General features: G+C 40.7%; 1 protein-coding gene across 15 annotated transcripts in view; it reads left to right on the top strand.

The window, feature by feature from the left end:
- wnk1b (WNK lysine deficient protein kinase 1b) overlaps positions 1 to 26,580 on the top strand; it is a 95,591-nt gene that overhangs the window by 44,023 nt on the left and 24,988 nt on the right. For 9 of the 15 annotated variants that reach the window (XM_084346133.1, XM_084346124.1, XM_084346123.1 and 6 more), the window contains exons 3-14: positions 593 to 765; positions 6,340 to 6,560; positions 7,871 to 8,028; positions 13,002 to 13,090; positions 13,741 to 13,880; positions 14,051 to 14,130; positions 14,328 to 14,621; positions 15,377 to 15,446; positions 16,109 to 16,302; positions 20,620 to 22,047; positions 25,051 to 25,140; positions 25,973 to 26,047. In XM_084346133.1, coding sequence (XP_084202259.1) covers positions 593 to 765; positions 6,340 to 6,560; positions 7,871 to 8,028; positions 13,002 to 13,090; positions 13,741 to 13,880; positions 14,051 to 14,130; positions 14,328 to 14,621; positions 15,377 to 15,446; positions 16,109 to 16,302; positions 20,620 to 22,047; positions 25,051 to 25,140; positions 25,973 to 26,047 — 3,012 coding nt within the window. The remainder of the gene's footprint in view (positions 1 to 592; positions 766 to 6,339; positions 6,561 to 7,870; positions 8,029 to 13,001; positions 13,091 to 13,740; positions 13,881 to 14,050; positions 14,131 to 14,327; positions 14,622 to 15,376; positions 15,447 to 16,108; positions 16,303 to 20,619; positions 22,048 to 25,050; positions 25,141 to 25,972; positions 26,048 to 26,580) is intronic. The other 6 variants (XM_084346126.1, XM_084346128.1, XM_084346129.1 and 3 more) reach the window with 4 other exon arrangements.

Here is a 26,580-nt window from a genome sequence, read left to right as displayed (position 1 = left end):
TCTTGTGTAAAGTCAAATCTGTTTATTTATAAACCACTTTTAGAAACCAGTTTGTACTTCTCAGAGAAACCAAGCGTGTGCTGTACTGACAAAGAAAGGACACATCAAAATAAGCCTGAGACTCTGATGGATGTTTGTGGCTTCTGTGAGTGAAGATGAAAGGACAGTCTACCGTTTTATCTACATCTACTCCCCTCTCTTGTGCTGTATTTTAAAGTAATAAGGCAGCATTTTCTGATAGCACCTGGTTTCATTTTTCATCTGTATTTTTATTCTAGTGACATGTGTAGATGGTGCATCAGTGTTGGATGTAAACAATGTTTTTTATCATGTTGCCAAGCCATAGCTGTATGTTTTGTAAGCATTTGTTATAGCTTGTTTTTGTTCCTCTGTTAATTAGCTCTCCTCCCTACCCTTTAAACCCTCTCCCCGCTTAATTTGATTGTAATCACAGACACCATAATAACAGTGTTGTACTATTAATAGAACTCGTTTTGTTTGGTTAAATGCTTCTTCCCGCTAGATTTCCAATGAACGTTTCCTTACATTTTCTGTATGCGTGACTAATTGTCCTCTCCTGTCCTGTGTGTAGGATCGCAAGCTGTCCAAGTCGGAGCGTCAGCGGTTCAAAGAGGAGGCCGGGATGTTGAAGGGTCTGCAGCATCCTAACATTGTCCGCTTCTACGACTCCTGGGAGGGACCGTGCAAAGGAAAGAAATGTATTGTTCTGGTCACTGAGCTCATGACATCTGGAACGCTTAAAACGTGAGTACATAATAAAAATATTTTCCAAGATGTTGAAGGGGTTATATGTAACAATTTGTAGCAATTTACTTGTATTAATCACTTTCTTATTGTACATATGTGAGCAGATTGTAACGTGAAGTGAAAAATTAGTAATTTCTGTCTCTTTTGGTTGCCTATACAAACGTAGACAATTTGTTTAAGTTGTTTAATGCTGCTGGACTGTGGATTTCTGTGTGGAGGACAGTCTAAAGGATGTGACTTAATACACTTTCTCTGGTGCCTCGTCTCAGTGCCTCTCTCCGCTCTGCTAACAGAAAGCAACAGTAGCTAACCTCCGCTAACATAAACGTCCGGCCTCCAGCTGTGGAGATGGATGAACAGGAAGCTGCAGGTGTGAAACACTGCAAACAAAAGAAACTGCTGACAATTTAGAAAATGAAAACAGATAGGATCTGGCTAATAACTGGCTAATAAATTATATGGAAAACAGAAACTCTGTTCGCACAAATACCACACTCACATACAACCACCTCTTTTCCCCCTTGCTTCTAAAGAGCTCTGCTGTTACAGACGATGACTCACCTCCAGTTTTTTGTTGAAATGTAAAAATTACCCCCCTACACACACATGTATGTGTTGTCCTCATTCCTGTCAAACCAATATGCAGTTTTTCCTTTATTTTCAATATTTGAAATGGCCTTTCACTGTAAACACCTCGCGTCCCAGCAGGATGTCTATACAGGTCTATACAGAATGCAGCTGTTAGCGGGTCAGCTAGGGTGTCTGACTCATTACATGTACAGTATGTGTCTGTGTGTATGTTATGTAGAGTACTTATGTCACTGGCTGAATGCCTGTCTATAAATGTATGTGAGGCATTTTCCAAAGTAAGATGTTCTCATCAGATTTTAGCAAAGAATACACTTAATAAGTCGGTAAAGGTCAAAAGTCATGTGAAGACTCCTGTCTGTGTGGCTGACAAACTGTACATATGTGGTTAGCATGTCAGAACCAGGGGCGCCTGTCAGTCTCTGCCCCCCCGCACCCCCCTCAGCTTCACTGTGATAAATTGATGCGTCTGTGGCTGTCATTGTCCATGCTACGACCACACGCCAGTCTTTATAGATTAGATGTGTGTCTGTGTGTCTGCGAATGCAAATGTGATTGTTGAACTCCTGACACAATAAAAGGCTGAATGTGGGGCGTGCGGCGCACGGCGTGCCCCGTGCAGTGCATCGTGGGACATAGGCCCACCTGCCAGCTGCTGCTTCTGCTGCAGATTCCTCTCATTCCTGATCGAGAGACACAGACAGAGGGAGAGACCAAATGAGCCGTGTGTGCGGGGGGGCGGGGGGCAGACAGAGGGGAGAGTTGGATGGATGACCAGGCTGATGTACAGTTAGTTTGAGGCAGGAAGAGGGAGACAGGAAGTCAAATAGTCTGATAAGCTGATGGTGAGACAGTCAGATAAAGAGGCAGTTAAAGCATAAATAGGCAAATCAATAGATGAATAAATAACTAGTTTAAAGGCAGCTACTGTAGGCTTTCTGACTGACATACCTATGAACCACCTGTGACCACAGAGTGAGAGTATCAATCCAGTTGCACAGCACTACCAAGGACAGTAGCGCCCTCCACTGGAAGACTGAAAAAGGTTCATAGATGAGTTGAGGGCAGATGCTCTCTGTCCTTAATCCTGTATCTATCCAGCTTGTTAAATGAAGCGGTTTTCACATTTTTTTCTGTTTTCCAACAGCTCTGTCACTTTCCATTATTGCATTCCATTGTACCAAAGAGGAAAGCAGGAAAAATAAACTAGTGAAAGGCTTTTAGGAATTTTACAAGAGTAATTTAAATATTCAGATTAGGGACAAAATGAGTAACTAAAATGCAAAAGCTAATGTTAAGCAGGGAAAGTGTGACTTGACAACATGTTTGATAAAAGGCAATATAACTAAGATCATCCATTATTTGGAAAAATGTATATATAAAATATACATTTTATTTTTATTTATTTTAAGCATACATAATAATAATGGCTACAATGGATGATTATATCGTTCTTAATTAATCTATCAATCACCATCGTATTGTTCTGTTTATAAGATATTAAATAATGAGCCCAGAAGTAATTTGTGCACCTAACTCTGTCATGTAAGTGCACCGCTGCACCCAGTAATACATTTTAATTTTAAGTTAATGACTGTAAACAGGAATAACGGTGCAGATAAATGTTTTTCTTCAGTTAAATCCCAGCACATACAATAAGAAATTGCGATATCCTCCTAAAATGTTTTTGAAAGGTAAAGTAAAAAAGTGCTATTTTGGTATTTTGAAAACCAAAATAGTTGCACCCTGAAGCCTGTAATGTGTTAATGTTTAGTGTTTTGCCCAACAAAAGTTTGAATACCCCAAAATAATGAATTTGCTATGATAAAATCGTGGAAAATCTTCGAAAAGTTGGCCCATCTTTTGGCAATTATCAATGGCAATTATCACATCTATTGACTTTATACAATATATGCAGGAATGGAATTCATCTCACAAGCATTTATGTAATTAAGTAATGCATCCATGTACATATACGAACACGGCTGCTCTGGGATTTGGCTGTCATCCAGATGAAGACTCAGAAAGGAGAGAGGACCGCTGTACACTGAAGTGGTGGAAAAAGAAAGAGAGATGATGAGAGGGAGGACTGATAGGGACGGAGGGAGATGGTGTGGACGGAAAAACTGAGCCCGGGCCTGGGTTCAGGGTATTAGAGGCCCCTTATCTATCTGTGTGTGTGTGCGCGAGTGTGTTAGAGAGAGATAGAGAAGCACAAAGGCATGTGTGTCGGTGTATGAATGCTTTCGCATATCTGTATGTGTAGTTTTCACACACTGTATATACACATTTATCTGCATATTTCTCCCTCTGTGTATTTCTGTGTTGAAAAGTGAGCTATGGTGAGTGAGAGAGACTTTGTGCAGTGCCTAACTCCAGCATCACATGCCACAGGGTTGAACTTTTCTGTCAACACCGCTCTGACTTCAGAAACGGAGGGAAAGAAAGCGGAGGAGACAGGCGAGGGAGAGGAGGGTGGGAAGGTAAAGGGAAGGAAGGTACAGACGGAGGAAGAGGAGAAGAGAGTGCTCTCTTAAGCGTACTTAAACGTCTCTACGAGCGGAAGGGTGATGGGATGAGGGTGGATTTGAGGAAGAGGGAGTGAAAGGTTTTAGTTTTATCCAGATGTGCATTTGGAAGAATGTCAATGCAAAAAGTCATGAAAAGATTATTAAGTTAATACTTAGAATGGTACTTGAGTACATTACTTGATTATATACACTCTCTTTACACCCCTGAATGATTAATGTAGTATAATTTACTAAAGTCGCAGGCTCCAGACTGAAACACTGGAGCTTGTAGCAGCAGTCTGGATCAGTCTCGGACCAGACTAATCTGATACTGAATCCAGATTTGTCTGGATGGCTTCTTGTCAGTTGTTGCTGCGTTATTAGAGCAGCTGTTGACAGTCAGGATCTGTGTGCAAGTGGAGCTGCCAGTGATGCTGGAGCCGGACTCACTGATGCTGCTCTGCAGCAGGAGGTTAGCTGTCTGGACCAGGAGGCAACAACATTCTTTGCAGGGTCACTGTGTGGTTCAGTCAGCTGCCAGTTATTCAAAGGGGGCCATGGGCGGATTTAATTTGAGCTTGGACATTGAATTAATTGCACTGAATAGATCAAGGATGAGATCATTTTAAGCTCTAGGAACCAAAGTGCTTTAATAAAAACGAAATTAGCTCAAATCAGATATATTCTGCCTGCTGTGATGCAGAAAAAGTTGCACACACAGGCAGAATTAAACACATCAAAAAGATGATGAGTGAGTCGTGGAACAGTTAATCTCTTTTGAATCCTCCTCATCATCTGGATGATCAGAGGATGACTAAGGAGTACACTTTGCTTCCCCGTCTGTTCTTCGCTCTGTTCTTCAATTTGTCTAAACAGCGGAGGAGAGACAGGCAGACAAGTCCCCAGCTGATAACAGACAATTGGAAAGACTTTGCTTAGAATTCAAACATTGATTTTAAAAGAGCTAATCAAGGGTGACAGTCGAATGAATTATGAATGAGCACTCAAAACACTCTGACGGAAGCTTTGTCATCGTATAATTTAATCAATACAAATAAGAACAGCTGCATGTTTAAGTTATTTGACTAAAACCTGTCAGTCATTCTGGAAATACTGGTGTGCAGCTAATTGAAGAAAATTTCACACACAGTAAAATTCCTGTCCTGGTCTCCCTGTAATCCTGTGAGGTTTCCTCCACTTTCCTCCCACATTCCAAAGACTTACAAACCAGGTGGACTCGAGGCTACAGATCGACCACAGCTGTGATTCTCCGTTAGCTGTGTGATGATGGCCTGGCAAGCTGTCAAAGGGTTTCCACCCAGTGTATGCTGGGATAGGTTCCAGACCAAGGGTGTGGACCAAACCTGAGCCTTCAAGCCCTCTCTCCCCTTCAGCAAATCAAGTGCTAGCACAACATACCTCACTTGGTCTATTAGAGACATAGCATCTGGGAGGGCATATCAGCATGATCTAAAATTACGTCACTCCAAAGATATTGAAATATTGGAAGGGACGATTCTGTCCTCCCAGAATATTGGTAGAGACATGTCCCACCCATCCATACGCAAACCTTCACCCTAGCTGTGGACAATGGACAACTCCTACTTAGAAACCACATTAGGAAATTTCTGATTATGTGCATTAGCGTGGCTGCCATTGTTTCATTAGAATTTGAAACGTGATATAGTATACTGCTTTTTTTGTAGTCACTCGATCTAAGTAGTAACCTAGATCTTCATGAATGAATACTAGGCCGTGCCAGTCACTCGATGAAACATGATAAGCATCCTATTACCACGGAAATTGCCAGTTCTGATTAAGTGACAGAACATGCCGGAAGTTGCGCCAATATGAATCACGGGGGCTGGAAATAAGTTGGATAAGCGCAAATACAGTAAATTATATCTCGATATAACCCTGTTCTCTGTTCTGCTGAATAAAGACAGAGCTCACGAGTACTGGCTCTTCATTGATGGTGCAAATGTCACTCTCCAACATGCAGACACCACAATGTCTGTCAGTGTGTGTTCTCGTGCCAACATCCATGTTTGCATGAGTATTTATGCTGCATCCCCTTTAAGCTGGAATTGTCTGACGGTAATCCACTTTGGTTGTGTAAGCTTTCATCTTTAATTGAAGCATTATCCGTGTTTCCGTCGCTCTTATCCTGCCATCGTCTGCCTCTCCATGCCTTGCTTTGAAATAATTAATTCCCCCGTGGATGGTTTTCAGTGTCCTGCGCTATTATCACAGTGGAATATATGCAGAACAGTTCAAAGAGTCATCTGAGTGCCCTTCAACCTGATAAAACAGAGCTAAATATGAGATATGAGATGCATACGAGGACTTTGTTTTTGTCAGTGGCAAAAGCTGCTGCCAGGTTGAACATGCTGCTCTCTGTATATTTTTGTTTGTAAATGTATTGCTTTGTTGAATGACACGCTCTCTCGTGTGCGATCCCCTCATCCTGCAGCTACCTGAAGCGTTTCAAGGTGATGAAAATCAAGGTCCTGCGTTCGTGGTGCAGACAGATCCTCAAAGGCCTTCACTTCCTGCACACCAGAGCCCCGCCCATCATTCACAGGGACCTGAAATGCGACAACATCTTCATCACGGGGCCAACAGGCTCAGTGAAGATTGGAGACCTTGGTTTAGCCACGCTAAAGAGGGCGTCCTTTGCCAAGAGTGTCATAGGTAGGAAAATGCATGTGCACACATTCCTTATCTCCTTGTGTTGTGCATCAAAATGAAATGTTTAGACTTGTGGATGTGGACAAAGTGTACCGACTGACATCATTTATGGGAGTTTGCCATTACAATAACTGCTTTACTCACGCATGTCCACACACGCCGTCTCGTATAAGTAAAGATATAAGCACAGACACAATCTGCAGCGCTGCACACGTCTACTGTAGATTCAGTTCACTGCCTCTAAAATGTCTGGTTGTAAAAGCAAACCGCAGGCATTTGAAAAGTGAAATGTACTCTAGTAAGCTGGGATTAGGCTGTCTGGAGTTGTGATGGCTGCACACACACACTCACCCCAAAGATACACCCCAAACACACACCCTGCATGTAAAACACACTCCATACACACAAAATTAAGTGGAGTCAAGAGTGTCTGCTGTGCTTCATATAATAACTTGGCTGCCTTTCAGTGGTATAGTTGGGCAGTTAACCACAAGTATTCTGGTATTCACACATATTCTCACACATGTACATGAATGTGCATATTCTCATACACTCGAGGCGGGAATTATATGCTTTGTAAATCTCACAGCTGCTTTGTAGTAATTAGGCATACCTCAAGTATTTGGACACTTGCAGAAATCCACAAACACACACACACATACGCATGAATGTGCAAACACAAAAACAACAAGGCCGGTATGTGGTACCAATAAGAGTAATTTAGAAGTTTCAGCTGTGTTTAGGGATTTTTTTAAGACTTAAGTTGTCTACTCTCATAATCATTTTAGTATGTGTCACTCAACTGACTGTTTGGCTTTTAAGCACAGCTGCCTCTAGTTCTGGTGCAGATTACTGAGGAGCAGTCCCTGCTCCTGGCATGAAGCCTCTTCGCTCAGGCTGAAAACACCAACAATCCCCCAGTACTCCGAGCTCCCATTGTGGTCCAAGCAGAGTCGGCTAGATTCAGGGCTAACGGAGCTTACTATCAGCTACAGTTAGCAGCAGCTAGCGGTTGCCGTCTGTCCATCAGCAAATTCCAGAAATTAGCGAGACTTGAAGCAGAGATACAGGACGACATCAGACAGAAAACCAGAATTTTTTCTTCCAAAAAATATATTCCAATTTCATAGTTACGCACTTCTCGTGGGAGATCTTACAAAGCCCACAGAGGCACCATTCTCAATGGTGTCAATGCACCAACACAATTATTTTGAAGCTTCTTTTTTAAGATAAACTCGTTACAGAATGTAGCTTCATGACTGAGAGATCCAAATTCCCAGCACAATGTAACAGTTGATTGTTTTCATCACCAGGAACCCCAGAGTTCATGGCTCCAGAGATGTACGAGGAGAAGTATGATGAATCTGTGGACGTGTACGCCTTCGGGATGTGTATGCTGGAGATGGCTACCTCAGAGTACCCTTACTCTGAATGTCAAAACGCTGCCCAGATCTACAGGCGGGTTACCAGCGTAAGTGTAAACTCTAAGTTTCATGCACCGTGTGACTAAACTACTTCTTATGAATGCCTCAGCTGTGACTGATGATAGACTGGATGTGTTGTAACTAAGAGCCTCTAATCTCCATCCTTCTCCACCCTCCCATACTTGTTTACTGACTGAATTAATAAGTTTGGTATGAGCTGCAGGAGGACCCGTCATATGACTGTGTTTTTGCACTGATTAGTCTCTCTGGCCTATTCTCCCTCCCTCCCTCCTCACCTCTCTCTCTTGCTCTGTTTTACAAAAGTGAAAAAAAAGGAAAACAGTTGCACTATGGGTAAGCTTTGGTTGATTTTTTTTTTTCTCCACCACCAGAGAGCAATACAAGGTCAAAACGAATGTTACCTCAAATAATGTTATTTAGACCTCGAGTATGACACCTGAACGCCCTTAAAGCTTCTTGGAGAGAGTTTAAAGCAAATCAGAAACATAAGAGACATGGATGAAGAAAATGTCTTGAATAAAAAAGAAAAATCTGAACCTCCATTTTTGTAGAGGAACTGTTAATCAACAGACAAAAAGACATCTGAATTAAAAGCCTCTAATTCACTTTTACTCCTCTCTACTCCGGTAACAATGTCCAACATTGCTCAAATTTTGATGACAGTTGGCTGGAAAAACTGCAAAAAAAAAAAAAAAACCCAGACAGAGAGGACAACAGATGCAATCAGAGGCTGTTTTAAGTTGAGTGCTGCTGAGGTCATCAACCCAACACACACACACACGCGCGCGCACACACACACACACACACACACCAACACACAGACAGATGAGAGCTGTCTCTTTTTTTTGCCTCACGGGACTGAGTTCAGCTTTGTGCAGGCTGACAGTGACGGTTAATGGAGCAGAGGAATTTACTAGAAATCTCCCTCTCCCTCTTTTTCTCTCTCACTATCCTCCTCTAGTCCCATTGTTATCAGTGTTCTCTCTGCATCTGTTCATTTCATCACATCTTTAACTCGGCGTGCACATTTAGGCAAAACCATTCATTTAAAACAAAGTGAGGATTAGTACTATTCTCCCTAAATATTTGATTGGTATTACTACAGAGATGCTGTGCTGTTTATAGCTTATGGAAGAGCGCAACATGCCCCTCAGCTAAAACAAGCTCTCCGGTTATCTCTGGTGACGTCTTGCATAAAAATTTAATGGTAACTTCAGCAGCAGTAAAAGGTTTTTCAATGTGTATACCAAAAATAAAAAATGATGTGTTCCATCTTCCATTTTAGATAATTATAGTCAAACAAAGAGCACTTGTGATTAGTTTTGACAAATGTTACTTTTTCTTATATTATTTATATCTTATATGCTTTAATGTATGTTCCCTTTCTGTTCAAATTTTCGGCACAGTAATGGAATTGATAAAATGCCTTCAGGGGCCATTCGTACTATCTGACAGGCAAATTCAAATTGAAGGGATTTGGATTAAGATTGCCTCCCTGCCTCCAACCACCGCTGTGAGAGGAAAGAATCAGCCTCTGTCTCTCTTCTGTCATCTTTCTGTCTCTAAATGTCTCAATTTAATTTAAGAAGCTTCACGCACAGAATACATTCAGACGGTATCTCCCAATCCATATGTTCGTCTGGCTGTCTGTCTCTCTTCAAGTTCCTCCTTTCTCTCACACAAAATTGAAATCACATCCCCACTTTGATGGAAGCATATTTGATTATCTTCGTGACCTCAGCATTTGGGTTCGCAGCTCGGTTGTGTGTGTGTGTGTGTGTGTGTGTGTATTAATGTGTGTGTGTGTGTGTGTGTGTGTTTGTGTGTGTGTGTGTGTTCGTTCCAGTTAATAGCTGTGAAAGCAACAGGGCGTTATCCCACTCAGATTGTTTTATCCACTCAGATAAACATGCAGTCAAACAACCAAATTCAGTTGTCTGTATTTGTTACTGTCACACACACACACACACACACACACACACACACACACACACACACACACACACACACACACACACAGCCTTGTGACAACCCCAGGGTGCCCGAGTCACCTGCTTCCTTTCATTTCACTGCCTAATCCATCCTTGCAGCTTTCCACCCTCCATTTCTCCCTTTATTCAGTCCTCGCGAAGCGAACCTCAGTTAACCCCTGATGAGTTGTAACTTTAACTAGAAAAAAAAACAGTAAATGTGAATCTAACTGTAGCATTTAACCTAAATTTTGCCCACTGCCTCTTTATTATTTTAGCCTACTAAGACATTTACCAGTTACAGATCACTAACAGGATTTTCCTTTCAGGAAGTTGGCAGTAGCTTCTGCTTTCTTTGTCTATTTTGCCTTTTAAGGGTGGTGAAATGGCCCTAAAATATTATCATGATATTTAAGGGTGCTTTTTGCATTAAAAATACTCTTGACGGTTTGAAAAATACTGTACTTATAGAGCTCGATACCATTTGTATTATGTTGTGTGACTGTAGGCAGCATTAGGATATACTTTTAACCTCATTTTATAATGCCTTGACGTACAATGTTATAGGGCTGCTCAATTACGGCAAAAATCATAATCAAGATTATTTTGGTCAGTACTGAGATCATGATTATTTACCATGATTACTTATTGACTTTGGAAACATCATGCTGTTTTTTTTACTTTTTAAATAAAACTTTAATTGCTTTAAATCTAATTCAGCTGGAAAACAAATTAAAAAATGTCTTATAATAATATATAGTATAATATACAGAAAACACAAAGACTTATGTGCTGTGTCTTCCGATGTTGTTTTTATTTGAAATATAAAATGTGAGGAAATTAATTTAATCTCTCGTCCCTCTTGATCGCATCAAGCATCAGTACAGTAACTGCAGTTATAGATGTGCGTCAGAAACCAAGTGGTGGTGTTTTTCGCAAACGACAGCTCAATTGACCACACTGATTTGAACTAAACATTTCAAAGGCCTGGCAGAGTCCGAGAGAATACGCACTGCTCTAACGGAAAGGAGACAGCTGGATTTATGACGCAAGACAAAATGAGAGCATCATTGCGAAACAGAAGATTAATTAAATTATTGTTATGCAACACAAGCTTGCATGACATTTGTGTTGTAGTTCCCTAAGCACACAGAAAACAACAAACTATACAGACTAATAAGTAAATAATAATCAAATCGGAAAAATAAACAATTCATGGTGGAGTGTTGGGGATGTGTTCAGGAGCATCACAGCCTGAGGAAAAACGCTGCTCCGCAGTTTGTTGGTACGGCAGCAGATACTTCTTCACCTTAACCTCTTATCGCAGGGTCTCTGCGCAGGCACCTCACAATAATCATTTTATCTCAGTTATCATGTTTGCATAATTGTCGGGAGCCAAATCATAATTGAAAATACAATTTGATTAACGGGCCCAGCCCTACAATGTTGTTGACGAGCCTCATGGAACATTCCTTACCCCCAGTCAGCCTTGTTTAATTGAAATCCCACTCTCTCTCTCACTCTCTCCCCATCATCCTTCCCTCTCTCTGTCAGACTTAATACCATTACTTCCTCCATTAGTCCTAACTTTGTTTGGCGCTGGAATCTCAGAACGTGTGTGTGTGTGTGTGTGTGGTTCTGAGGGAGAGATGGAGGGGGGTTGTTATGTAATGGTGAACTGGGGGCTTGCAGGAGAGAAACAGGCCAAGAGAGTAAAGAGAGAAACGATGACGGGAGGACAGGGCTGGAGGTAGAGAGCAAGAAGGAGGTGGTCATTTGCTGGCACTAACAGGTTGAGATAAACAGTCAGTCAGTCGGCCAAAACTATTCCCAAGACCATCTGTCTGTCAAATAGGTCTCTAGTCTACTTGTCTCAGTTTTTTCTAGGTAAGTTACTTATTCTTTTTTTAATCTTAAACCTGTCCTTTCTCATGTACTTCCTGCCTTTTTTATGTGCACTCATTTTGTGTATTTGATATATTATATTATGTGTGATTCAAGGAAAAGTTTTGATTTGTGGTGCCATTATCTGTTTATAATAACTGAATTGCAGGTGAGACCCTATCCTGCCAGGATACTTTGAACTGGACAAGCCTTTAAGTGATTACATGATTGTCGCTAAAGTGTTTTGACATCCTCTGTACAGGTGTTTGACAGATGGAGAATGTAGTATTTTCATGTGATTCTCTCTCTGTATCTTTGTTTTGTATTCCTCGTCTTCATTGGATCTCTATTTTGTTCCTCCATCAACAGTGTTTGAACAAATGAGTTGGTCATTGAGATGCCTTCTGGCGAGCAGTGTGGCCTAACTTCTGTGCAGTTTTTGGCATCTGAATAGTGCATTGATAGGCCTGTAGAGGTTCCTTGGTTGTAGTTACTTGTATGTGTTTCCCCTAGTATCACAAAACACCAAAACTTTGTTTCATCATGCAGTATCATGTTGTCTTTCAACTATTTTCTTGTTCTGGATATGGTTTCTGCTTTTTACAACTGCAAACGGTCACTTTTTTCTCACATCAGGCCTGGGAGCTGCCTTTTTATAGTGCCAGACTTCAGAATGGGTCCCTGCTGATTCTTCTTTATGAGTGTTATCCATCAGAATGGGCTCTAGTTGTTTTAATTGGCTATGAGCAGCTGTTATTCATTATTCATTCCTGAGAGGATATCTGGGTCCATGTGGGAATTAACCCTGGACAGTCTTTCTGAATGTTGGACCTCTGACTGTCAAATGTTTAACAATGTTGGGGCAAAATGCTCTATTTGCATGGCTCATCAATTTGTATTACAGAAAAGAGTATTTCACAGACGTCATTAGTTAATTCAATTAGTGTCAGTTAATCCTGCTGTATATAATAGGGATTTTTCCATTTTCCTATTCAGAGGAATTATTTTATTGTGCTTATTATTAAAAAACTTAAATGTGTTATCTGGAGCAAAATGATGACAATAAGAGACTCAGAGAATGAATGTACAACATACGTGTATACAGCGTGTTTCGTGCTGATTTTCTCTTCTTTCTGTGTGTGCAGGGAGTGAAGCCTGGCAGTTTTGACAAGGTAGCCATTCCTGAGGTGAAGGAAATTATAGAGGGCTGCATCAGAACGAACAAGGATGAGAGGTGAGAGAAGCCAAAATACCAGAATTGTTGATATTTTGTTATGGTTCTGGATTTTTTGGATCTTAAATGGACTCTGTATCATAACTTTGTGAGATTTACAGACAACATTTGCCTTCAATCTCTTAGTTATTGAAATAATTGTAGCATCAACTCCCAGTTATATTTGATGGCAATCATGATTGGGTTTAGTGAAGTATGTATGACTTCACCTAATCCTGTTCTGATTCACTGCTCCTTGGTCAGACATAAGAAGTCCTCTGTTCTCTTTCTCTGTCCCCGCATGTCCTGCGATTCTGCCAAAACATTCACTTTACCCTGCTAACTGAAGCTAAACCTTCTCCCTCTCTTGCACTTTCTTTGTTTTTCTTCACACCCTCCCTCTCCTTATTGTCCAGATTTCTTGTTCTTGGTTTTCTTTTCCAAAGAATCTGAGACAAGGTCCAAGCCCACAAACTCCATGATGCAATGTGCAATACGTGGACAGCTGTCTCAGGGCTACATGTCAACGTATAAATGAAATCACGGATAAATGAAATGCCATGTCTGTCTTATTAGCTTGACAGCTGGAGACCAGCTCACAAGGAATGGCTGTTCTTGAACAAACTGTTATCAAGAAGCATCAACAAGTAAATCCTCTTCTGTTCCTCTAGGTATGCTATAAAGATCCTGTTGAACCATGCGTTCTTCCAAGAGGACACGGGCGTCAGGGTTGAACTGGCAGAAGAGGATGATGGGGAAATGATTGCCATCAAACTCTGGCTCAGGATAGAAGACGTCAAGAAGCTCAAGGGCAAGGAATCATTTTATTTCTGACATTGAATTAAACATTTAAATTTTTGTCATAATTTGGCAATAGCTGCTCAAAAATCACTATTTAATCTAAACAAAATCACAGCACTTTACTGCTAAGAACACAGAGGGCAGCTGCCTGACCGGCCCTTTTTATAACTTGTTTTGCAGGCAAATACAAAGACAACGAAGCCATCGAGTTCTCCTTTGACCTGAACAAGGACGTCCCTGAAGATGTGGCTCAGGAAATGGTATGTACTGTACTGACAGTGTGGGAGGAAGTGATGGATTTAAGCAAGAGAGAATAGCCAAGAAGGGAAGGATGCTGGATGGAAAGAATAATATGGTTAAAAGGCATGGAAGGGAAAGGATTCATGTATATGGGTTTTGTAGTTTTTAGCCCAGTTTGCTAAGAAGAGTATCTGTGTGTCGTCTCCTAACCCCCCAGGTTGAGTCGGGCTACGTTGCTGAGGGTGACCATAAGACCATGGCCAAGGCTATCAAGGACCGCGTGTCTCTGATCCGCAGGAAGAGAGAACAGAGGCAGCTGGTACGAGAGGAACAGGAGAAGAGAAAACTGGAGACTGAGCAACAGCTGCAGCAACAGCTGCAGCAGCAGCAGCAACAACAACAACAACAACAACAACAACAACAGCAACAACAACAACAACAACAACTACAGCAACAACAACAACAACAACAACAACAGCAACAAGAGGCACTCAAATCTTCACACACACAGGTTTGTAAGCTAGTTAATAGTTTGTAAGATAAAAACTTTCTTTTAAAGGTTGTGCTCATGAACATGAAGGAGCCTTTATGAACCTTTATTATTGTTGTCATTAAGTTTCATTTGGTCTATTAAGTCACTTTTAATGCAAAACTGAGAGTTTGAGATGTCTTCGTTATGACAAGTTGACATCAGCCAGAACAACATAACCTGTCACAAACATGCCATTGCAGGCATAGTTATCGAACCCTCAAACTATTTAGCTTTATGTTTTGACAATACATTAAACTGTAATGTGTCATGTGTTTTCATTGGCTGTCACGAGACCATTATAATTGCGCCTTGAATGTTTTCTTCGACTATTACTAGCGCTACAGTTTGGACTTGACACTCAGATGTCATTAAATCTAATAAGACCAGTTTGATGACAGGGAATAAGTACCTGGGGGATTTAGGGAGCTTTTCATTTTGCTAAAGTATGCTAACTGCTAACAACTGTTAACGGTAGCTATCTGCTGTTAGCTAATGAGCGTGTTTAGCTGTGGAGTTTGCGCCCTTATTAGCTGACTCGGCTGAAGCAAATCCAAAAATAACCACAGCTTCGTACTGTTGCGGCATAATGCATTAGCCTCAAAATAAGTCTTTACCAGTCTTTTTATAATCAAATTCTACATGGTCCCTTTTCCAAATGAAGATTTTTTTAATGTAGACCAAGCGCTTTCTGACAGAAAAATGTGAGTTTTTTCTCTCTGTTTGTTTGTCTGCAGGTGGAGGCAGAGGAGACTGAAGTGGAGCAACAGCAGCTTCACTATCAGCACACCGGCATCTCACACACCTGTAAGACTAACTACAAATAGTTGATAGTGTCACATTCTGCACAGTTTCTATCTTCTGTTTTTATATTTCAAGCTAAGGTCCTTGAACACTTATATTTATTACAGTAACACCAGCACCTTATTTATCACAAAATGCTTGAATGCATACTTAAATTATTTCCTGGTATGTCCTGGTATGTCCAAAACCCTGCCCCACTATGAGACATTATTTGTTCCAGCCTGTCTTATCATTATAAACATGTGACACATGACTGTGTACATCTAAGAAAATATCTGCTGGAGAGACGCCCTTTATCGTCAGCATGAGAAGAGGGTGTTACGGTATCATATTGTCAGTGTCTTCCTGTAAACCAGAAGCAGCCATTGTTGAGTTATCTTTCAAATGTGCTGCATAATTTACCCTCATCCTGTTGTAAACTGAGAGCACACTGGAACTATTAATTCTTCCTTCCTGCTATTGAGGTAGCTTTACCCGTTGTAAACAACCTGTGCTCCCCCGTGGCTGGTGCCATTTTTCAAACCAGCAGGAAAATTATGTTCACTTTTGTAAATAATTACTAGATTGAAAGCTTCTGCTCCCGTCATTACTTTGAGGTGGGGTTTATAAGTAGATAATGAGAGACAGGACAAATGGTCACCCTCCTCTTTCTGTCTCTTTCTCAGCTGAAGGAGGTCTGGACAGCGGCCAGGGTTCCTCCGTTTTCTCCTCAGACTCACCCCACCTGGGTCAGCTGACCATGTCCTACAGCTGCCCCCCCTCAACCCAGCCCCCTTCTCAGCCCCAAACCCCCTACCCCTCCACCCCCTCTGCTACCCCACAGCAGCACCCAGGCTATGCCCAGCCGCCGCAGGCAATGGTAAGTGATGATGTCATCCAAATTACGCATGTGTGGGTAGAGCGAGGACACGTTTGACAAGAGCTGAAAAAGACGAGTCATTTTGAAGTGTTTTGGCAGTGAGTTGGAATGAAGTTTGCAGTGTTTGTGAGTGAACTAAATACACAGGAACATGTTGTTGACGGTTGTTTATTTGGATATGATCACCTCTAACGCGAAGAAGACGAGCACTAGAAGGTAGTTACTTAACTACCTTACGACAGTCAGTTAGTTAATGTCACAATATGTGTATCAGTTGATTCTCAGCCATTCATTTTCTGTTGTTTCTCATGTAAGAAGTCTGCAAGTCACTCTATCTCTTCAGCTTACCAGATGTCATGAATCATTTTCTTTCTTAATCCTCCTCGTTCTTTATGTTAAAATCCTTTTTTGTTGCTGTAATGCTCAGTCATCTAGTTGTTGCATCTGTTGTTGATTCAGCTACTCTTCTTTTTGTTACGGAAGAGTAATATATAATAGTTTTATACATTGATAATTGGGCAAATTATAAATATTACATTTATTACATTACGTTAATCAGGTTATTTCTACTGTAGTTTTGTTAATTATGTGTTCTGTATATTTTTTTAATTAGTTGTCAGGGGAGTGATATAATCCTCATCATTTCTTTAAAATGTATGTACTAGCAATGTATTTGAAGATAAAACACCACACATCATTGTTTATTCACGTTACATTACATTCATTTGGCACACATTTGTCCAAGGCGACTTCCAGTAAGCGCATTTAAATTCGGCAATAAGAGCTGCTGTAGATGTCATCAAAAAGTGCAGTTTTCTTGAATAGACAACAAAAATCATATTCATATTCTAAAAAGTTTGTTTTAGAGCACTAGTTTTTAGAAGCTAGAACAATGCCACTTTTCTTCATTTGCATGTCTATTTCACTCTTATTGAATACTGATGTATCTTCACATTGTTGATCGAACATGTTCTCTACTTTTGTATTTAGCCTCCTTCAGTCATTCAGGGAATGTTTGCTGAGAGCACAGTTGCTGTTTTACCCATAATCCTCTAATTGTTGACCTTTTTAGCAGCCTTACGGCCGGCGGTTGGCCTGGTTCCTTGCTCGAGGGAACCTATAAAATACTTGCTTACAGACAGCATCCTATTATAATTTTCCACTCTTGAACTTTCCATCTGGTGACCTTTTGACTTTAAATTGTTATTTTCAGTTCAGTGGATTACATTGACTGATTTACTGTCCATATGGATGATCTTTCAGTTTGTAGGCTGATTGAGTAATTAAATTATGCTTTTGTCTTATTTTAAGTTCTTTCATTTCAATGGGCTCATTCCTCATCAAAGCTCACTTCCAGCTAACTCTGTGCAGATAAACTGACTTAATGTCAGAACAGTTTATCTTAAAAGCAACTACTTGATTGAATATCTTGAAAAAACGTTGTTTTCTTTTATTTAATATTGTTTTTTTATTTTGTTTTATGTTGACTTTACTTTTTTCCTTTTCTCTTGTCATTGTTCTGGCTCAGTCTTTCTTACATTTTTCTGTACTATATTTGTTGATAAGTTTATTTATTTTTCTTCATGTTATTGTGCTTTTTGTATTGTTATAAATTCTAGAGAGAACATGTAAAGATTTCACTCAATTTAAAATTTGCTGCTGGAGCATTTTCATACACACACCAGGACTATGTCTGAGCCTCATACATAGTCGTGGTGTAATGATCTGAAAAGTATTTTTTCACTGTCAGACTGACTTACAGTTATATCGCTGTTCATTTTTTAATCATATAATTGATTTTTGTTTTGTGTATTCTTCATTTAATCTCTAAGTTTTCATACGAGTGTCCTTTTGTAGTGTTGTTTTTATAATTTTACTGGTGTTTTGTGTTTTTAATTTCTTTGTTTGTTTTTCATGTTGGTCCCATCTTCTTCCATCACCCCTCCCCGGCCTGCAGCCTGCGTTGCGCCGTCGTCGAAGTCGTAGCATGTCTGTTTGCGTCCCCCCCTCCTCCTACTCCTTTTCCCATGCTCTTCAGCCCCTGGCTGCTCCTCCAAAGCAGCCCTCCACCCCTCCTCCAGACCTGTCCTCCTCATCCTCCTACACCACCACCTCCCTCTGCATACCTCTCGCAGCTGAGAGGGACACATTCGCCGGGCGCCTCTCCAAGGCCCTAGAGACAGTCCTGCCCCTTCACTCTGCCTCCTCTCTGCCCAGGGCCAGGCAGCGGAGGGCCAGCCTACCTGCCCTGTTCTCCACCCCTGTAGGTTCACAGTCTTAATCCCCAGTGGTGGTGACCCCTAGAAAAGAAGGAAGAGCAAGAAAGATGAGGGAAATAGGCCATGCAGGTGTCTGAAAGTAGATAGAATGGAATATTCTTGTAATTACAGAAGAATGAAGAGAGAATTGTATATGGAAATCAGTGACAGTCAATGTGCTGTACTAGTGCCAGTAATTTGTTCTGACTGCTGGATGACAAAGTGAATGAAAGGATTGTTAATGCAACAGCTTGTATTATTCATGCTGATACAGCTTTGTACAACCAGCTGAACAAGAAACACGTAAACAACCACATGGAGTCAGAAAATTAATTTGCTAATTGCTTAAAAGTCCAAGATGAGATGCACACTTGATAACAAATCTAGAACTGGTTTAGCCTTCTTTCCTGAATATTGATATGTATTCAGTGTCTGTCCTCTTCATACAGTAGTTAATATATTGATATATTCTACTGTAATGAGAGGTCAGCTGCAGCAGCGTAGATTCAAAGTGTGTTGGCTGAGCCAGTACTCTACGTAAGCTTGAAATCTAATCATTCAGAAAAAATGCTTCATCTATAGTCTACATTTAAGGAATTTTAAGTGGCACATTTATCTTGAGTAAGTAGATTAGTATGACCCATATATTCAAACTGAGTTTGCTTTCAGACCCTTCTGTGAGTCTATAATTCCCACCCATCAACCTCTGTTTAAGTCTCTCTTTCTCCCTCTGTTAGAACACTGTCTGCTCATTAAATACAGATTTGACTGGCTTGAGCTTTAACTTTGCTCTATTATATAAATCTAATATCATGTGCATCTGCCATCAGGAAAACCACTCATTGGACGACCAGAATTATTAAAGTGGTTTTGAAGTATTTAGGGGCTTCAAAGTTGAATGGTGACAGGAAATAAGGAGAGACAGAGATGGTGAATGACATCAGGGTGCCCCCTTTATTAGTTTGTTTTTTGTTTTTTAGGAAAGATGACATGGTAAACTCCAAGCCTGTCAAGATATTTTATAGGTGCACCATGTAGTTTTGGAAAATAAATTCCATCTCAGAAACATTTGCAATTTTAAGACACTAATAATACAGCTCTTATTGGATATATTTCCATAACTGAGTAAACAAGCTGTCCTCGGAGGGAAGTGAAGGTCCCCAGGACACTGTTTACAGCTTGAGAGGTGGCTACTTAGAAGGGTTCTGCAAATATAAACAAAGTCAGACAGTATGAAATTGCGTTGTCCCTTGCAGACGGGTTTGTTTCTTCAGTTTATTCAGTCGTGGAAATCAATGAATTAATATTTTTCTCGTTTATTAAGATTTCTTCCCCCAAACTACAAAGTGCAACACTGATCATCAGCATCATGAATCTGTCCTCTTGCCCCCTAAAAACTGATAATAGCCATTGAAATCCTGGTTCCTGGTCCATTTCACAACAAAAACACAATTTATGACGCATACACAGGCTACAGCCAAACCTATTTTATTTAGATATTATCTTTTTAATAAGTCAAAATAATGTAAACCCTGTATTTTTTTACTTTTAAATTACAGGTTGCTACTACTGAGATCGAAAGCTTTTGCAGAGAGAAGCTCAAAAATACAGTTTTCCGTAGTGCAGATGCCTCAGGATATTATTGAGCTTAGATCCACACTTTGGCCTTTCTTCTCTTTTTATTTACTACCCCACTGCGTACCTACCTCTGACCTCCCACTGTGTCTCTGTCTTGTCTGTCTTTTGATTGTCTGATTGTCTTTGTTCTCTACCTGTCTTTCTCTTGGTTCATCTGCCTGTTTTACTGCAGCTTTGCAGCGTTGCGTTACCTGTTGACCTCATCTCATTACTCCTTTTTACAGCTGTTCGGTGTCTTCTGTCCTGTCTTAACAACATCATTTTGTTTCTAGTGTGGAGAGTGAATACATGTCCCTTTTTTTCTTGTCTTGAAATGATGCTCTGTAACACACTATTTTCTCCATTTCATATGGGCCTTTGCTGTGGTTCTCTCTCTCATTCTGAATCTCATTCTCAACTCCATTGTATCTCATTGTCGCAGCAGCATTCAATGCCGCACCCCTACAGTGGCGGCGCAGGAGGAGGAGGAGCAGGAGGGAGCATCCCCCTCTCAACTCTCCCAGACCCCGCGACTCTTTTCTTCCCCTCCATCCCTGAGAGGCCTATTTCTTTCTCGCCTCCTCCCACTGGGCCTCCTAAGGCCTACAACACCCAGAGACGCAAGAGCACGTCCATTCTTGAGGCTCATACCCGTCACTTCCAGCCTGCCTACCCTCGCTATGGGAGCAGCCTGCATCCCTTCTCTGGGATGGAGGGAGTTGAGACCCCCTCACTGTTCATGGTGAATCCCGGTTTTGCAGCAGCTGCTCAAAGACTTGGTGTCGGGGAGCCGCTCCATCTCCCAGGACAATCGGACCCAAGTCTGTACGGCTATAAAGACATGAGAGCAGAGCATGAGGAAGCAGTGAGGAGATTAAGTCTAAATCAAGCTGCCTTATTGGACCATTATGAAGCAATGGCATATGGAGGATACCCAATGACTGCACACCAGCTTGGCCACTTGAGTTTCCATCAACAGAGGCAAGCAGCAGCTGCAGCTGCTAGTATGGGTTTCGATCCTGGTCCTCTACCTCAACCAGGGTTCTTGCACCCACACATCATGCAAAGAATGAGTGCACACAGCCCGATCCCTTCACCCTTAACTCCCATGAGTGCACCCGCCGTTGGTTCTGCTCCTTCGTCATCATCCGATGGATGCTATCCACCGCAACATACGTCCCAGTCCCCTTTCCCTATTTCTGCACCTCCTGTAATGGCCGACACCCCACAACCAACAACTGGAAGCGTCTTCGAGTTCCATTTAGCGGCAGCCGCTGCAGCTGCTGCTGGAGACCCGAGCCTCCTGGCATCCAGACTATTCCGGGCCCGAAGGAGCTCCATGGACCTCCCTCTAGAGGACAACACTGGAACCGGATCAGGCGGTTCAGGCACGTACAGCCGTCTGCAGCCAGTGACAGAAGAGCTGTACTCATACGTCAGTCCGGAGCTCCCCTTACCTCCAGGAAGCCTTCTTCTCCACCACACAGGTTTAAAAGACAGAAGCCCAGACCCTTCTAGTGACTCTATGGCCTCCTCTGACGCTGGAGAGTTCCAGTCACCTCCTCCCCCACCTCTCCTCCCTCCATTCGACTCCTCAGCTGCTCAGTCCATCCCTCACTCATCCTCCGCCGCGCTCTACGATTCATCCAGCGGAGCGTTTTCCATAGATCCCCAGGGACATCCACCCTCCATGCAGAGCTTTCTCCCTCCCACTCCATCCTCTGAGCTCCCGCTTGGGGGAGCTTCATCGACTCAGCTGGAGTCGCTGATCCAGAGTGCCTGGGCCCGGCATGGCGGGGTGGTACCAGCCCAACCTGATATGACATACCATGAGTCATTGCTGGCCATGCAGGCTGCTAACCCCACTCTGGTACTGAGTTAAAACCCTAAAATCACCCCTAGACCTCTGGGTCAGTTACTAGTTGAAATTACATAAGTTGCTTTTTTGGCAAAGATCCACAACCAGCTGTTCATATATCGTGTTTGCCACATTATGGCTTTCTATAAATTGTCAGCATTTCATAGATTGAGAATTTCACATATAAAACCATTATTACATTTACACCTTGTGGCAATTGTAAACAAACAAATGTATTGTTTAGCATAGATGGGTAGAAAACAATAAAGTGAATCCTTCTGTGAAAAGCAACTGAATTATGAACTTAATAGTAATTTGATCCAGAGGCCATTACACCAATCCCTCTTTTGTTTTTACCTGACCAACCCACGAGCCCCAGCTCATGCTTACTTGTCATCATTAAGTCTTTGGTTGTGATTTTAGACCTGACAACCCAAGTCATATCAACACTACAGAGTGAGTCTCATGGTCTGCCTTCAAAATGTCTCACATTATTCATTCCATGACACTGTTTGCTTAAAGAAAAAGAATCTGTAGAAAAGTGTTAGTCAAGAGCTTTAGTTAGCAGTACTTAAAGGATTTATAGGCGGAGGCATGGAGTCAGTATGGAGTCATAGGAGTGCCATTAAGAAAATGTAAATCTGTAAAATAATAAGACAATAAATGTGGAAATGTAAAGCAGAATAGATACATACAAATATTTTAAAATGAATAATTAAATACAGAAATGAATCTGTACTCATATAATAATATATGATAAATAGACAAATACATGTCAAAAATAAATGAAAGTGTATATAATTGTTTTATGTTGTTGTCATTTTATATAATTACATTACATTATTTTTTTGATTCTCTTTAAGTCAAATTTTTCTTATTAATCTATTTATTTATTTGTTTTTATATTTCTACAAATCTAAATTTCTAATGTGTTCCTTCAATAATGCTTCTTTATATATCCATATTAACTTTCTTATTCTTTTACAGATGTATTCTTTTTTTTTTATGGCACTTCTATGACTCCATACAGAAGCACATGTGGGTGCAACCAAAACCAGAAACACTGGATTTCAACATAAGAGCCAGTATTGTTAGTAAAGTACTAATTATTTTAAAATCAACATTCAGAAGGTAGACGTTGAGACAAACTCTGGTGTACAAGCTTTATAAGCAAACAGTCTAAGCCCCCTTCCTGTCTGTTTTTTTGTTTGTATTTGATTTATTTGTTGGTATCAGTAAGTAATATTTTGTCTGTATGTTCATATATGAATGTATATGAGAAATGTGTGTTTGTAAGGGTATACTATGTGGTATACCTGCATTTTTGCTCGTACAAATCCAAAGTCCATCGGTCTTAAGACAACTTAAACTACCTCTAAAGTTTATGTAAAAACACCTGCACATTGAATATTATGTTTTGAATTTAAGGACATCATTGAAGTGGTGACGCTGTGAGACTTTGTTGATTTGTACAGACAAACACACAGAAACATACAACAAAACCAAGGGGGCTCAGACAAACTGAGCAATGTAACCATGCAGATAGACATTTCATTTGTATATTTTGGATTCTTTCTGTTGTTTTGTGTTGTAATAACTAAAGATCTTGGCTTTAAGTCAGTTCTTTATTATAGTATATGGTGTTGACATTTCCGGCCCGTCTGGAAATCAACTTCCTACTCAAGGTTCAAAGGTCACATTTCAGTTGAAATTCATTAAACCCTTAGAATGCTGATATTATCTGTGTCACCTTTACTTTCTTTGTTATTTACTTTGAACCACTTATGATCTTTCCTTTAATTTCTTTAATCTTTATCTGTCATTTCTTCTGTTTTTCTTTCATGTCACTTAAGTTCTCTTTCTTTATATACATTTTATTTATTAGATATTTGTGCTGTGAAATTCTTGAGTATGTTTTTGTGACTGCCTATATAGGATGTTAGAAAAAGGTAGGTATCCGTGTGTCTGGTGCAACATACTTGTAGAAGATCCCACCACACTTTGTAAGGGTGGGCTTCATGACAAGTAGAAAGTTGCAAACAGCCTTCTAAGGGTTCGGTCGATAAGCGGTTATATTTGTCTGCAGGCTGCTGTAGATTATTCGAAGAAGTCAGAAAGGAAATATACAGCCATGATTTCTTGGTGCTCACTTCTTAAAGCAGTTGGACTTTTCTTTAAGGACTCTTTAAAAATCATCGTCAGGTGTTATTTCAGAACCCTACAAAGGACAGGCCAAGCTTTTGGTCTTTTACTTTAATGCTATTGTATGGGTCGTATTCCCAGGATGGATATATATATATATACACACACACATACATAATTAAAACTGAGGATGAATTGAGGGGTCACCGCTCTCTAGTCTGGTGGTATGGCACTAAAATTAAACTTTGTTTCACCATCTTAAATAGCCACGAATAGATAAGGATGAAAATGAAAATCTTTTAACATAAGGCGAGGTTGCTCATACTGCGTTTGTCCACAGGGGGCGTCAGAATCACCAAAAAGGAAGTTACTTGTAGCCACTTTAAGTTCAGGAATTCTGTTTTTAGTGTCAGTATTGCAGCTTCTACTTTGTGCTCCATTGACTTATTATCACTGCCAATCGCTTAGGATCTGACCTGCATGTTGAAAAACCCCCTGTACTTACACCCTGCCTAACCCAAGTACTGTGCCTGTACTGTTGTACCCGCTACACTACAAGCTGTGTATACGTGTATACGCATACAGTATGTGCATATATCTGTTGCCGTAATACATGGATGTGTTGTCTGTGTGTGCATGAGTGCATACACAAGAAGAAAACATAGAACTGATCAGTATAGAACAGCAGAAGTACCTTGTGTTTGCAGTCATGTACAGTCTCTAATCCATGAGCTACAAACATGTTCTGATAATTTCTTGTTTTTTCTCCTTCCTTGTTGCCAATCTCTTGATTTCTCACCTCTATCCTCCATCCTTTTATGTCCCACAACACCTCCTCCTGTCTGTCCATCTTTCTCTTAATCTGTTTCTCAGCAGCAGGTTCAGGCTCCCACCACTCATTCTCCAGGACCCCCTCTGGTCCCCGCCACCAGCCAACCAGCTCCTCTTGGGACTTCCCAACATGTAAGGAAAACAACTGAAGTAACCCAAAGACTTAAGACATTTTATGCATCCTTACTTCGTTTTACCCAGCTCTCATTTTATCTCTTTCCTCACACTTATAATCCCCTCAATGTCCAAACCCCATGAAGATAAAATACAAAAATAACTCCACCCTATTTTTGGTCTCATTCAGTTTTGACTAAGACGTCAGCTTTCTCTTTGAAGTGGTTGCCTTTGCTTTAAGGTATCCACAGTAACTCCCACAGAGCTGGCACTTTGCCTGCAGTAGAAGCACACTCTTTTTGAAGAACTGTTTGCCCTCAGCACAAACCGCTGCTATGAACTGATTGCAGGCCTAAAATGATTTGATTGAGCGTGAAAGTGGATGTTAATCAAAGATCAAACATTTCTCATCAGAAAAAGATGGAATGTATTAAGTTCTTTTATTTGAACTAGCAAAACAAGCAATCGCCCGTGATTACGCTCACCATGTTTACATGAAAGTTGTATTCAAAACCTTCACATTGCATTCACATTTTATGATTTGCCAATAATCATGAGAGTGCATTCACATGGCTTAAAACTTTAGTTTGTTTTCATAGCCAACATCAAGGCAGGAAATTAAAAATAAAGTGGATAATATATAACTGAATTTAATGAGATTAATTCCCAGCTGGTATTTTCCATATCATTTTTGTTTCTAATAACTGGGATTTGAGTTTATCCAGGTTATATAAGCAGGACATGAACTAAAACAAGTATCAAAACTAAAATGTTTATATTAATATACTTATATCTAAATTTAATTTCCTCTCTTCTTTCCTCTGCTCTCCCTCCCTCTCTCTCTGTCCAGGTCGTTTCATCCAATCATAGTATCACATCAGTTCAGAGCCCCACGCACACGCCTCTGCCACAGGCGCCTCCACAGGTATGTAAAGAACAGTAGCACCGCTTATTGAATTATTTATCGAACGCAATGCTTCGTAAACACATTCCCAATGCACACAAGCTGACTGGTGCTGGATTAACGTCAAAATTGCCGTACATGACGCAAACAGCTTTTTGCTTATAGATGAAGTAATTACTGTATGCACACACATGCTAAAGTATAAAAGCACAAGCAGTGACTCAACAGCTTTCTTTAATACACCTCGGGGTTAGTTTCAGTTCCAAACAACCCTCCATCAGTGTTGTTTCCCCATAGTCTTGATATTAGATGTGTTTATACAGACATATACACTCCTTACTAACCACTCAGAGGTCATTTGATCAGATATTTCTGTGACTTTTCGATTCAGTCATGTACCCAGTCGACAGGCAGTTATGTAATCAACTAGTCATGTTGACAGTAAACATTCCAGTCGTTTACCTTTTTCTAAGTTCATATTCAATGTCATTCTCGGTCTGTGTGTTATTACCGCATGTTGTGCTCGTCTTGAATTGCTTCTTTTTTCACACTAA

This window comes from Pagrus pagrus, assembly GCF_965226575.1.
Source record: "Pagrus pagrus genome assembly, chromosome: 23".
NCBI classification, from domain to species: domain Eukaryota; kingdom Metazoa; phylum Chordata; class Actinopteri; order Spariformes; family Sparidae; genus Pagrus; species Pagrus pagrus.
Note: the sequence above shows the minus strand (reverse complement) of the source record. Positions and strands in the feature narration are given on the sequence as shown.